At 42.1% G+C, this 13,508-nt stretch overlaps 1 protein-coding gene across 2 annotated transcripts in view; it reads left to right on the top strand.

Annotated features, from left to right (window-relative positions):
• The first annotated feature begins 6,204 nt into the window (after window positions 1–6,204).
• Window positions 6,205–13,508, top strand: part of plekhh1 (pleckstrin homology domain containing, family H (with MyTH4 domain) member 1) — a 35,526-nt gene continuing 28,222 nt past the window's right edge. Inside the window, exons 1-2 of one of the 2 annotated variants that reach the window (XM_062440178.1) lie at window positions 6,205–6,438; window positions 11,000–11,177. In XM_062440178.1, coding sequence (XP_062296162.1) covers window positions 11,034–11,177 — 144 coding nt within the window. In that variant the 5' untranslated portion in view covers window positions 6,205–6,438; window positions 11,000–11,033. Of the gene's footprint in view, window positions 6,439–10,994; window positions 11,178–13,508 lie in introns of both variants that reach the window. The other variant, XM_062440177.1, reaches the window with a different exon arrangement.

The following is a 13,508-nucleotide window of genomic DNA, read 5'->3' as shown; positions in this document are numbered from 1 at the left end:
GCTGTGAATTTGTGGCCGCAGGACGTGAACGTGGCTAGTTTCACAGCTTCAGTCGGGGTGGAAAACTATATTCAACAATTGTGGTCTGGTGGTTTGCGGGTTGGCTGCGATTTGCACTCCAACCCATTGTAAACACTCTGGCTGGATCACCTATAGTAAATTGCTGCAAAGCATGACCACGGGATCTTGCGTTGTAATTTAGATCTTTATAGGGCTTCATCCTGTACACAGACACGCATAGACTCACGTGCAAACACATATGCTTATGTATATAGAGTGCACTTATGTTTTTTAGAGATACACACACACGCACAAACACACGCATGCAGTCCCACGTGCAGCTTTATGAAATGATTGTTATTGTGAAGTGGCTAAACAGTCATCACTCCTCGGACCTGTGATTTAAGGATCACCGCCTGACCACACTCACACTGTCTGCCTCCAAAGCCACTGTCACTAGGCACTGCTTTACATCTCACTCACCAGACATATTTTCCAATAGCTCAGCTGAGTACAGATGATGTTGACAGTATGCACAATGCCAGCCCAAACCCCTGCCTTAATGTCTATTACACGTGCCTAGTGTTGAGTCACAGAGTGTGGCATCAGAGCGTAAAACCTGGAGGCTGTTTCTACTATTTCCTTTGACAGTAGTGGCCAGTGGAGAGATGACCCCTACCTGCAACACTCGCTTTTGTTAACTTGAAACCATAGTGCTGCTCATCAAGCAGACCACACACGGAGAGAGGGGAAGCACAGCGTTGAAAAGAAGCAGAGAGGAGAAAGAGGCAAAGGGGAGAGGAGTTAACGATCTTGTTATCACAGAGGGGGGAAAAATGAAATGGTGAGTAGTTTTTTCCTCCATAAAAACTCATAAATGTATGTTCACCACCTCCCCCCAGTGTCAAACGTGTTATTCTTTGCATCTCTCATCCTCAGCACTGTCCTTGCTCTTGCAATGTTGCTGTTAAAGTGAGTTTGGTTTATTTTCTTTTTATATGGAGTTTCCATCATGCTCCACTCCCTCTGTGGTTCCAGCGCGGCTGGCCAAATGGCAATAAAATGCTCAAAGGACATCAGAGAAGGAGAAGGAGACCTATTTGTTAGCCTAACAAAATCCCCAGTAGTTAAATAGCCAGTCAACATGTGAGAAAAAAAGGGGCAATGCTTCAGTGCTGTTGTGAGGGACAAGACAAGTGACCAGACAACAGCCACAGAGAAGTGTCTGTGTAGGGGATGTGTCAATAATCAGTCAACCAACCTTTGCCTTGTGAATTCAACCATCGCAGGAGAGTTATTTTTAAGTACAAGGTCAATTAAAACTTAATTACAGCACTGAAAATATGCAAAATACAAGAAAATAAAGTAAACACATTAAAAAAACAAAAAGGATAACTCAAATTAAAGCAGCTTTGGTCAAATAAAAAATGCAAAGCAAGCAAAGTCATCTTAAAAACATGTACTTTCAAGTGCTCTGTTTGCTAAAATTATGGCTTTAAAATGTGAGAGTGGAATGACTGAGTCTACGTTTTTCCTGCAGTCTGTTCCATTTGGACATGAAGGTTATGAAAACTGAACGCAGACTTTCCTTGTTTTATTGTGGTTTATGGAACTTTGAAAACTAAACAGTTTTGACAAATCTGTGTCAGTGCGCCGTCTGTCTCTTTGAACCAGAGTCTGACTCCTGTTAACGAAGATGACTTTCAAAAGCAGATGGATTGAATGTTTGTTCCCACAGTCCAATCTAAGATACTGTTCGAGCACACAGGACACCAAGCTTTATGGACTGAGGAGGTTTAGGTTAATTAAAGGTGGGCAGATGTATGAATTAAGTCAGATTTTCACCCCAAATAATTTCAGAATCAAGGAGAATTTCTACCAGAAGTTGACATTCAGTTTTTTTGATTAACTGGTCAAATGATCAACAATCCGAATATACTGTATAGGATTCAATTGTATTGTCATTGTGCAGGGTGTGCAGCCAATGAAATACAGTTAACATCTAACCAGTAGTTCAAAAATAGCAATATTTATGATAAGTGGATGCATTTCTGTTATTTTTAAAAATTTTGCTCTTGAGGTTTGATCAGTTCTGCAAACCAAATTCTCAGACAGCTGCTCTAAAAAGACCTGTTATAAACTGTTGTGTTTTAATATGACTGGAGTAGTATTTTACATGTTGTGGCAACCGTAACCAAGAGCGTGCAGTGACAGAAATTGCTGCAAAACAGGCCGACCATATTGTCTGCATCTTCCATCTGTGGCTGTATAGTTTTCTCATTTTCTTCTTGCCTTCTATTTATAGTAAAATTGCACAAAGTAATGCTGCATTTCATTGACTCTGGGTTGTTTTACCTTTAGTGTGACAGTCATTTTAACTGTGCAGAGAGACCGATCAAAACGTGTAGTGTGAGCTAACACATAAACAATTAAAAATAAAATAAAAATTCAATGTCTGTCCATCCTACAATTTCAACCAACATGGACCATAATGTTACAGTAGCTTAGGCAGAGCATGGAAGTCAGGTTTGCCTGGTTGGCATAGCTGTTTCATTCATGCTTTACAATCACTGACTCATTCACAGGTGCATGTGGCTATCTGCTGACTAGTAATATCCAAATTATATTCATGTAGTTGTAAAGTGCCGACACTATAAGCAGACACAGGTCTTTGCTGATACATGCCAATGCTGTTAGCTGCTGCAGCTTCCTCCACCCCAACCTCCTCCTTATGTAATGTATTTTTGTTATTGTTGATTTGAATGTATGTGTATGTGTTTACTGAGAAGGGATGAGCTCTCTCAACAGAATTGTTGAGATGGATTTGTTGAAAGCTCCTTCAAAGAGTAGTACCTTTTTTTTTAGGACACATCTGACTGTATAACCATTTACTATAAATGGTTATTTTCTTGTTATAAGAAACTTCAACTTGAATAAACTGAATTATTTTTGTTACTTTCAAGTGCTACACGTGTCAGAGCAGATGGAGCAAGAAAGAAGAACAGGATCTCCGCTCACATAAGAGTTATATGTCTAAATACATTTTGCAAAATAGAATAAAAAGAAACAGCTACAGTCACCAAGCCATCATCTTTTCCCTTCTATCTGATGTATGTAAGTATGTCTCATTGCATTAAAGATAATTAGATTGTTGTTGTTAGATAGATTGTAACACATGGAAATAGTTTTAAATGAAATCTCAAAAAATCACAACAGAGCAGAAACCAGTACTTAGAAAATAATAGGTTTTACAATCAGGTTTAAATGATTCAACTGTAGGTGGGTGAAAATAAACAGCTCTGCAGTCATGATTTAAAGGTCTTAGTGGTGTTTTCCTCCTGTAATTTCTATATAATTTGTCATCCAGCACCTCATCTCAGCTCTGACAGTGGTATAAGAGTTTGGTCCCTAGTTCTGCTCAGTGACCCGGTCACAGTCTGGGTCACAACACAGCTCTGGAGGTTAAATAGCTGTAAGAACTCCCATTAATCTGCAAACACTTGATGAAACTGGCCTTAAACTCCCTCTCCACTGTCCTGCCTCCCCCTCGCTGCACTGGCAGCCGTGCCCGAGAATAGGCATGTAAACCATGTAGGCCTGACACCAGTTGTTTTGACTGAGAGCACTGAGGCACTGACTTATTGTGCAACACAAGGCAGAGCCTTTAGCCTGCAAGGCTATAGCACTGAAATTCTCTGCTGTAAACTCACTCCTCCCATTTCCAAACTGACCTTTTCCAGGATGAAATTGGAAAGTTGTTTCCCCCACAAAGGTGCAGTTAATCATATCTACAAATTCAGATACACACAATAGAAGTGAGTGCGGAGTTTTCTCCTCTGCAATGTTAACAGTGTTCCTGGGAAATTCACACCCATCTGAATCACTTAAATACGTCTGATAGTTTTGAACAGGCACCAGAGCCATATCAGCACTGTAAATGGTCAAACCATCACTTCAATCCACTCAAACTAACTTTCACTGATAATCCACAATGGAATAAAGCCACTAAATAGTCTTATATTGACATTCAAGTTGTCTGAGCTATGTCGCGATCTTTACCACCAGCAAGCAGGATATTAGTTGGAATGTACATTTATTTACCTTTACAGTTTTCATTTGGCTGAAGCTTTTGTCCAAAGCAATGTGCAAATAAGGCTATGAATAGTATATTAATGCGGCTTCAGAAGACAACTGCAACTTGTTAACAGCATAATGTGATAGAAAACACAGAACTAATGTCCCAACACTGTCAGAAAACCCATTCTGTGTACTTATATAGTTCACTGAGTTTGTTTTGCTTTCATGTGAGATCTTATTTCCATGTCACGCAGCATCCCTGTCCACTTTTCGCACAGACTAGCAGCTCAGGATAACCTGTGGTTATTTGTGTGCATTCTGTCTGTCTGTGTCTGTTTCTGTCTTCATGCATGTACTCTGTATTTGTGCATTGAGACTAACTTCAGTGGACTCAGCAGGGTGTGTCACACCACTGCATGCTTGTTACATTAACACGCAAACTAAAAAAAAAAAAATCCATGCACTGTTTTCATTTCAGGCTGTTTTATAGTTAGATTTCGAAATGTTCTTTTTTGTGATTATGTTGGAACACTTGAGAGGATATTGTAGTTCTGTTGTATGACTTCTGGCGCTATGTGGATGTAAAAGTAACCTGAAAAAATAATGTGAATTATTTATTTGGGTGTAATATGCAACAACTCAAATGCTCAGACAGACATTATAAAATGTTCCAGATGGAGATGTGCGAAGAGAGGAAACTGATCTTCCCACCAGGGCCACGAGTCTGCCTTTATGATTAGGCCTCATTTCTTGTCTCTAAACTACACAGCTGATTATCGCAGCTTGATGGTGAACTATTTCTGACATTTGAGGGAATCCTTGTGAGGTTTGGGGAATGAAGGCCATGACTCTAAAGGGGATCTGAGACCTGAGTGCACTCACAATTTTGTGAGTCTCAAACCTTCCCAAATTATCCCCTCACAATTCTTTTACTACCCAGATAATGATTCATTACAGTTACAAAGCTCCACACGGTGGTTTTACAACTTTTGATTCCAGTAAAGCTCAGCCTGCAAACCTTGCCAATAAACAAACGTACTGTAATTAGGCTACTTAAAACCTAAAAGTTGGACTTCTCAATGCTCACTCATGGTGGTCTTTATATTCCTAAAATCACACGTCTCAATTATTTAAAGCCCCTCCCCCCTCCCAAACTCAAAAAATGGTTTGCTTGTTATTTTCTTCAGTTAGATGTCTGAGCTTCATTGTGCAAAAGGATGTATGTGCACAGCTTGATTTCTCTGTGCTCACCTTCAATCTGATTTTAAAGACATGTTGAGCTACAGTAATAATTGAAATAAGATGTTTTATGTGTTTTTTCCCATTCAAAAAAAGTCAAATTCCCTTATTAAATTCCTTAAAATTACATCTCCTCCGACATCTCCACCAACATCTCCACCAGGATTGGCTTTCAAATGAGTTGTGATGTCACAAATCATGCTTGTAGACCCACCCCTAAAACTCAGATTTTCAATGAGAGCAGATTAATTTTCACCAATTCCTAGTGTCAAACTCTGCACATGCATCATTCTGCACAGAGAAGCTAAAACAACCAACTGAAGTAACAAGAAGCAAAACATACTTTTAGTGGACCTATGAGCAGGACTTTAACACAACAACAATTCATTGGTGTCCAAGTTGCAACATACACTAGTGTGATGTGGAAATTTGAAACCTCCAGTGCACACACACTGAGAAAGGACTTTACAGTGAAGTAGAAGACGTATTGAGTCCAGTAGTTAAAGTTCTTTGCATATTCATACATTCAGTGAGTAAAGGACTGGATGTGCTTTTTAAAATAAACGTTTAATAGTTAATTTAACTTTTTTGTGGAAAAATCATATTGCGCACAATAATTATTCAAACATGTCTGAAGGGATCTTTAATGTCTCCAACCTATACAATAAAGTCTGGTTCTGTTAATGTATAAAGCTATGTAGGGCAACAGAGCTCAAAGAAATCTTCACAAGACTGTTTACATCCTGAGGGAAAACCCAAACCAGCCTTAATGCAATATCCTGAGCAGCTCCTGCACATAAGGGGGGGCCCTGACTCCTGGAGAAATATGATCCTGCATTGGGCCCTTTAAAGGAATATGGGATGAGTCTGTTGAATGGAGCTGAGAGTGTGAGTGAGTCCCACTAAACTCTGCGCTCCAGAGAAAGCGAAGGACAGCAGCGGGACGGAGCGACACAAGGCTTCAAACGCTGAAAAAGAAATGAATGAGTGAAGAGTGAAGAGCGAAGAGAAAGTCGACGGAATGAGGAAGAAGTTATGAGCCGATTTGCGACGAATTACCGGGGAAGGTGTCCGTGAGCGGAGAAAGCCGACTGAGGGGGGGTGAGACAACAAAGTCACAAGGTAAAGTAGAAGTGAAGGACTCCGCTATAGAAGCACCGCTTTACCTTTTTGCTTCCACCATAGCATGCTTTGATTTTAACTCACATGCACAAAGGATAAATATAACCAAGACGCGGGAGGCTGTTTGGGACAAAAGACGCAGCTGCAGCTGTGTATTTTGAGAGATGTCTGATGCCTGGTTGAACCCTTTTTTCTGCTGACGGACGGTTTTATGGTCGCTACTATTCTACTAAGCAGTGCGCTTCTGGCACACCTGTTCCTTGTGGCCTTTTTTGGACAAAATCTTGGCCCCTGCTTGCCCTTGGAGTAGATCTAATAACATCTTTTAAAGCTATATTACATCACCTATATGTGAAGTAAGAAAAAGAAAATTTGATTACGTTTTCATGACTTCAGAGGGGTGTGTTTGTGTGTGTGTGTGTGAGCGTTTATGTATGCTAGATTTAAGATTACACACACACACACACACACACACACACACACACACACACACACACACACACACACACACACACACACACACACACACACACAGAGAGAGATATTCATCATTTTCTGCATCTGGAGAAATCATGACGCTCCATACATCAATCTGACCTCTTCAGCAGCTGCCATAGCTGTTATTTAACACACTCCCAAAAGCTGATATATGAACAGAAGATTTATTTTACATCCCACACCGTATGGTTAAGGTTGTCCCTCTCTATAAGTCATGCCACTTTCAGAGACAAAAGCTTTCTTCATGCCCTGCAGTGCTGTCAGAGAGTCAAAAGTGTGTGCAGGTCAGGAGAGTTGCAGAGGTAGATGTTTACACCTCAGCACAGAGGAATGTCAGGGCCTGTGTTTAAGGCTGACGCTGATAATGAGTGTGGTCAGTTTTTGCTGAGGCCTGTCATTAACCTGCGCTGGGAGAGAGCTGCAGGTTTGCTTGCTGCACAAATGTGGGAGGATGCAGAGGAAAAAAAGGAAGGGAGGAAGGAAAGGGGGAGGGTGGGAAAGGTGCTGCAGGAGGAGAGGGAAGACGTGCAGGAGGATGGAAGGAGGAGGAGAGGTGAGTCTGATAGAAGAAGGAGGAGGAGTAAGACAAGATAAGTTGATACATTTAAGGATGATAACTTTAAAAAGTAGGCTGAAGACTTTCATTACCCTCTGTAATGTTTTAAATCAGCTAAACCTCCCCTTTTGATATGACCTGTTATGAGATGACAATAAAAACTAGGGCAAATGCTGCTTTGTAACATTCTCCTTATATATCCAATGACATTCCAAGGCTGGGGTCAAAGGTTAAGAAATGTGTATCTGCAATGGATATTTATAGGAAAATGTCCCGCTGTAGTTGTAAAATGCAACCAAAATAGTGAGGCGCTAATTTAAACAGGTTTGAAGCCTATACTTGACCGGATGGGAGTCGACAGAGGTCCCCTTTGTTAAACAGAAGAGGGGCCACAAGGAGAAGATAAGGCAATATTTAACACACCCATACTTGACTCCTCGTGCTCTCAGATAATTTGTCTTTGTCTCCTTTTGTACACACAGAGATCTGCCACACTGACACGACTCTGCAGTGACTGACCCAGATTTACAGACACGCTCCCTTGCTGTCTGATGGGAGTCATTTTTATTTAAGGGGGGGCCAGAATGTGGGGAAGCCAAGTTGGATTTCGGCAGAGACAACAACAGCAGGGATTTGAAATGTCTGGTGGGGATGATATCACTGAACCACCTAATCACTTACATCACCACAGCTGCATGCTCAGCAGTGTGTCGGTAGTGTGTGTACGTGTGTCTGTTTCCAATCTCTTTCTGTGTGGATCTCCATCTGGGTCTGTCTCTGCTCTGGTAAGCAAGCGCCGAAGAGTAACGACTGGCCGGGGAGTGTGTGTTTGAATATGTGGTGATTAAGGGGGTTCTAGTCAATGGAAGGACTGACTTGAGACTTGAACATGTGCTCCCTCCATCCTCCACGGAGCAGCACACACCTTCAACCTTTTACTGAGCGAAGAATGGCAAAGATGCATACACAGAAACATCACACGCTGTGACGTCCAAACTATTTTAATACAATCTGCGATAACTTTCACTTTTTGAATAAAAACTATGCTTGCTGGATATCAAATCTCACTCAATCCGAGAAATAATGCAGTATAACTGTCAGTGTATTCAATGAAAAGCAGTTGTCGGCGGTGGCAGCCATAGAAACTATCCTACTGGGATCACTGCAGTGGCGTTTCCATTCATTTGTCCACCCCAGTGTTTGCTCTGGCCGTGGCTGCGTGCACGTTCTTTCAGCTACATGGAAGTAGAGAAGCCTTCCTGTCTTTCTGCAGCCAGGAGAGGACTCACCGTACAGGGTCTTAGCTCCCCCATGCTCCTTCCTGCCCTCTCTGGGTGGCCCAAGTGTTACCAAACATGGCCCTACCATGCAGCTTGCATTTGTTGTCTTGACTTTTTTGCCCCCTCCCACCTGAAAGTTTCCAGCATTGGCCTCTGCCAGACACCAGAGAAGAAACTGCAGAAGAGAATAGTATTTATCAGATCGTATATAACAGTAAACTCAGTGGAAAAGCGTCCTCTGTGTTTCTATAAACTGTGCCACAATGGAGGGTTATGTTCATGCGAGAAGAGAAAATGACTCCTGTTTAAATCTCTCTTTAAAGCAGCAGCATTACTCCTACGCACACAGTGTAAAATGACCTCATTCTTGACAGGATAGTATTGTGGGCTTGATTTTATCCGTGTGCACTCTGATGCAGTGAGCTGAGAGAAGATTTCGGCCTTTTGTGACCTCTGATTGCCTTCCTTTCTCATCCTGCTCAGTAGAAAGTTTGCAGATTTTTCAGTAGGGTTCCTGGCACCGGTTGGCATGAGCAGTAACACCTCCCACCCCCTTCCATGTCACACAAGCTCTGAGTGCTAAAGGAATTGTTCCGGGGGAGAATTAGCATGGTGGCGCTGAGAGTGTTTAACCAGCAAATGGCTTGTTTGCACCCAGCTGTTTTAGCTCCTGGAGGAGGGCTTGGCCTCGTCTGTTTTGGCTTGCTCCGGTGTAGCCCAGCAGAGTTTATTCAAATGACTGATTTCCCCTTTTCCTCCTGCCAGCGCTCTGCTTTACTTGACCTTCATACCCTTCACTCTGTCCCTGAAAGAAAGGAAACGTCGGTAGCTAGACCTTGAATGGCCAGCCTTGGTGCAGTGGTCAGCTGGCGAAACCTCCACATGCATGACTTCTGTAATTTGTTTGCTAGGCCTGTATTTATGAGCATGCTAATTGTAGGGAGCACCATGGTGCAGTTATAGTTAGTGGACTTTGAACGTCTGGTGTTCTGCTGACGGTGTCTGGCTACTCTTTGAGTCTGTCTGAATACTGCTTTTCTAGCTCCCTTAAACTTCATTTGGTTTCATTTTTACTCCATCTGTGTTCATGAGATGCAAACCTCCAAACAAAATCTCACACATCTCCACAGCATCGTTCCACTCTCACGCATTGAAACGCCAAAGGTGATTGTTATGGCTACTTTCATCACGGGATAATCAGACTTTGATTGAGTTCAGACACCAGGGCCTTAGCCTTTGTGAATGAGAATCCGTCCAGAGAAAAATAGCCACTAGTCAATCCTCCTCAGGTAAAAATAACTTCAGCGCCCCAGTTTCCCACATTCAGCTCTCAGTCCATTCATTCTCACACATTCTTTCCTCCTTTCTTTGCCTAGGCGAGCTGACGGCCCCCCTCTCTAGCTGTGATGGGACTGTCATGCAGAAAGACACTATTGTGCCGTGCAGGATCTCGTTTCACTCCTGCCTTGTAATTAAGAAGGGATTGCATGGCGAGGGAGATGTGAGAGAGGAGAGGAGGGGAGGGGGAGGAGGGGCGACCAGGGGAATGGGTTAGTAGGTAATTTGGCTAAAAAGCAGTGCGCTGACCTGCTTTGTAGCTGGCAGATCTGGGAGCCGGCACGCATGAACTTAACTCCCTCACTGACACAGAGCATCCCTGCTGAGGTTTTGTTCAGTGTGTGTGGGCATGTGGAGAGGCTGCGGACGAAAAGGAAAGAAAGATTTGAGCTCTGGTGATCCCTCTAAGCTGTGTATTTGTTTCTGTGCACATGCATGTGAAGTAAGTGTTTGCAGAGCACGCTCCTCTGTGGTGATGTGTTACTGAGTAATACAGAAAGTTAAAAAAACTCATGTCATTGTGAACTCATCATTAGTGTTTGCTTTACTAACATTTCCTCAGTGAATCATGGGAAGTGTGGTGAGTGACGAGCATTTTAGAGGTTAAATCACTTTTTTCTCCTCTTGTGCTGTAAATGAAAACAGAAGCTGGACCATTTGAGGAAATACCATCACAAGATTATTTGTGTATCCTGTCCGGGGTGATATGTGTCATTTACTGCCTTATTATTGTGAACAGAAAACAGTAATTCAAGTTAAATATGAGGTATCACTTAGGACATGGATATTATTTACATAGTAGCTAATACCTGACAGCAAACTCAAACCAGACAGCCCATACAAGCGTGCAGTGCTGGAGTAGACTTATGTTTTCTGTCTTTCAGTCCAGTCTGAGTGCAGAGGCAGAGATCTGAATCCTCGCCATGGCTGACGTGCTGGAGAGCGGCGGGGCAGGAGCCGTTGGAGGGGCCAGCGTGGATTGGCAGAAACGCTGCATCGCTCTGGAGATGCAGCTGCTGAGGTTCAGGCTTCAAGCGGGGAAAATCCGAGAGCTGCTGGCAGAAAAGGTAAGAGAGAAAGGCTTCATGGGTAGTAAAGCAAGCAGAGCTTTTTCTGATAAGAATTTGTCCTTTGATGAGAGTTTAATTTGTAAGTAGTCACATCCGCATTAACTGATCCATTTGGTCAATTGGAGGCAGCTAAAAAGTTTAGTGAGTTTTTAAGTGAATATGGCGTGCCTGTTAGCACACAGTTGCTTACTGACACATCCAGCAGGAACACAGCGGCATTAGCATTAGCATTCTGGGTCGTGTTTCTGGCCACCAGGTGGATATAAATCCAACATCGACTCCTTGTAGCTCTGTGTTTGACAACTCCTTAAAGAAAGTATCTGGCTCTTTAGCAGATAAATGGTCCACATGTTTAACAGCTAGCTGTGTGGTGTTGGGTCCGTGTTGATCTGTGGAGTTATTGGCTGCCAGTGGCTGGAAGTTGTAGGCTGTAAAACCAAAACAATAAGCTGAAAGATGCTTGGGAATGTTTAATCCTTTGTTCATATAAAAATATTGTTTAAAGCAGCTTTTATGAATGATATATAACATCTCTTGAAACTCGTTAGGATTGCGACAGTGCTAGCAGAACAGCCCAGATGTCTTTTTCCTCAGAAACTACCTCCAGCACCTCCGGGGGGATCCCACAACATTCCTAAGCCAGATGGGAAGTGTAGTTTGTCCAAGGTGTACTGTGTCCAGTTTGCTGAGCTTCTCACAACCTGCCAGTCTCTATGCAAAAGTAATCCTTTGACTTACTACAAAGAGCTTGAGACTGTAGCTGAGTCAGATGAAATATTGACCTGTAAACTGACAGCTTTCTCTTACTAACTTTGCTGTGAAAGAAAAAACCAGTAGCTACATGTCTTGTTCCAGCTTCTTAAATGTGGGTATTGTCTGGTTTCCTCTGTGATAATAAACTGAATATCTTAAGTTTGTTCACTCCTGATCTAAACAAAACATTTTAAGATGCATCTCGGAATTTGGGAAACAGTGATTGACATTTTTCACTATTTTCATTTTATAGACCAAACAATTAATTGAGAAAAATAATCTACAGATCAATCAATCAAGGAAAATAATCAATATTTGTGACTTTAGTTCCGACAGAGGTGTAAAAGTGTGTTCAGAAGAAAGAATCCAGCTTGCATCACTGGCCTTAATTTGACCACTGGACCACTTCACTGCAGTGTGAATTGATTCACCCCAAACAACCAATGAATGAACTGCACACGCGTTAGCTAAGTTAGCTAGTTAACATTGACCCTGTGTGTCTTTGTGTTACAGTTTAGCCTTTGAGTGTTTCTCTGCAGTTGTACCATTTTATGAAGTTCACAAATCTCTGTATTAAGTATGAATTTATTCACCAATGTATGTTGTTTTGGTTGCTTTGGTCAGCTGAAGGTATATCATGTATCACATGTTTGAACTGATGACTGACCTGACACTGATATTGCATGAATAGTGAAATGTGTAGTGATTGTGTGACTGTTTTTACTACTGTGGAGAACAGATTTAAACTTGTCATGCCACAAGTTTAAATCAAATATGACATGCTTCTTGATATTCTGAACAAACACTATGAGCACACCGCTTAATCGTCTTCTTGTGATCTTACTGCATTTTTAAGTGTTTTTATGCATGAGGAAACAATTAAAACATGTGAATCATGCGAAATACAGCAGGGGTGGATGACTGTATGTTTATGCGTATGCGTAAAGACAGATGACATTACTCAGCTGATTTAGTAAACATTCGGTCCACTCATTCTGTGTCATCAGACGTTGGCTACAGTTGAAGCCAAAATGAATATTTAACATTTAACTCATCGCCCCTTCAAGTTGAGAAAAATAACCGCCAGCCGCCAGCCAAAAGCTTGTAAAGTTGTGGCTGTTGTAAACTCCGAGTACGACTACTAGGCACTTTGGAAAGTAATCAACTGTCATCAGGAGATTCAGTCCTGTTCTGAAGATTTGTTGGTAAAAGAGTGGAAGTGTTTGGATTAGAGAAAGAAAGATTGAGCTGGGTAGCTGTTTTCCTGTCTTGACTTTTCTACAGTTTTCATTTGGTTTCTTTGTAGCGTTACAAACCGCAGTTCTTTAAAGACCTAAATGGCTTGGAGCTGCTTTTGTTTGGAGTGTCACAGTGGTTCACTTTCTGCATCATCTCTAATGCTGAAGTTACTAGAGAGTGGTTCATTCAGTCAGTCAGCAGGATGTTTACAGTCCAAACATAACCCGGTGGCTGATAAGAGCAGGACGACTCCCTGCTGTGTCCTCTGTCAGGTTCTGTCAGACCTCCAGCTCCTCTCTGAGATCCCATGCAGCACAAACACACACACACACTAAC

The sequence above is a fragment of the Scomber scombrus genome, chromosome 19, assembly GCF_963691925.1.
Source record: "Scomber scombrus chromosome 19, fScoSco1.1, whole genome shotgun sequence".
In the NCBI taxonomy this organism is placed as follows: domain Eukaryota; kingdom Metazoa; phylum Chordata; class Actinopteri; order Scombriformes; family Scombridae; genus Scomber; species Scomber scombrus.
Note: the sequence above shows the minus strand (reverse complement) of the source record. Positions and strands in the feature narration are given on the sequence as shown.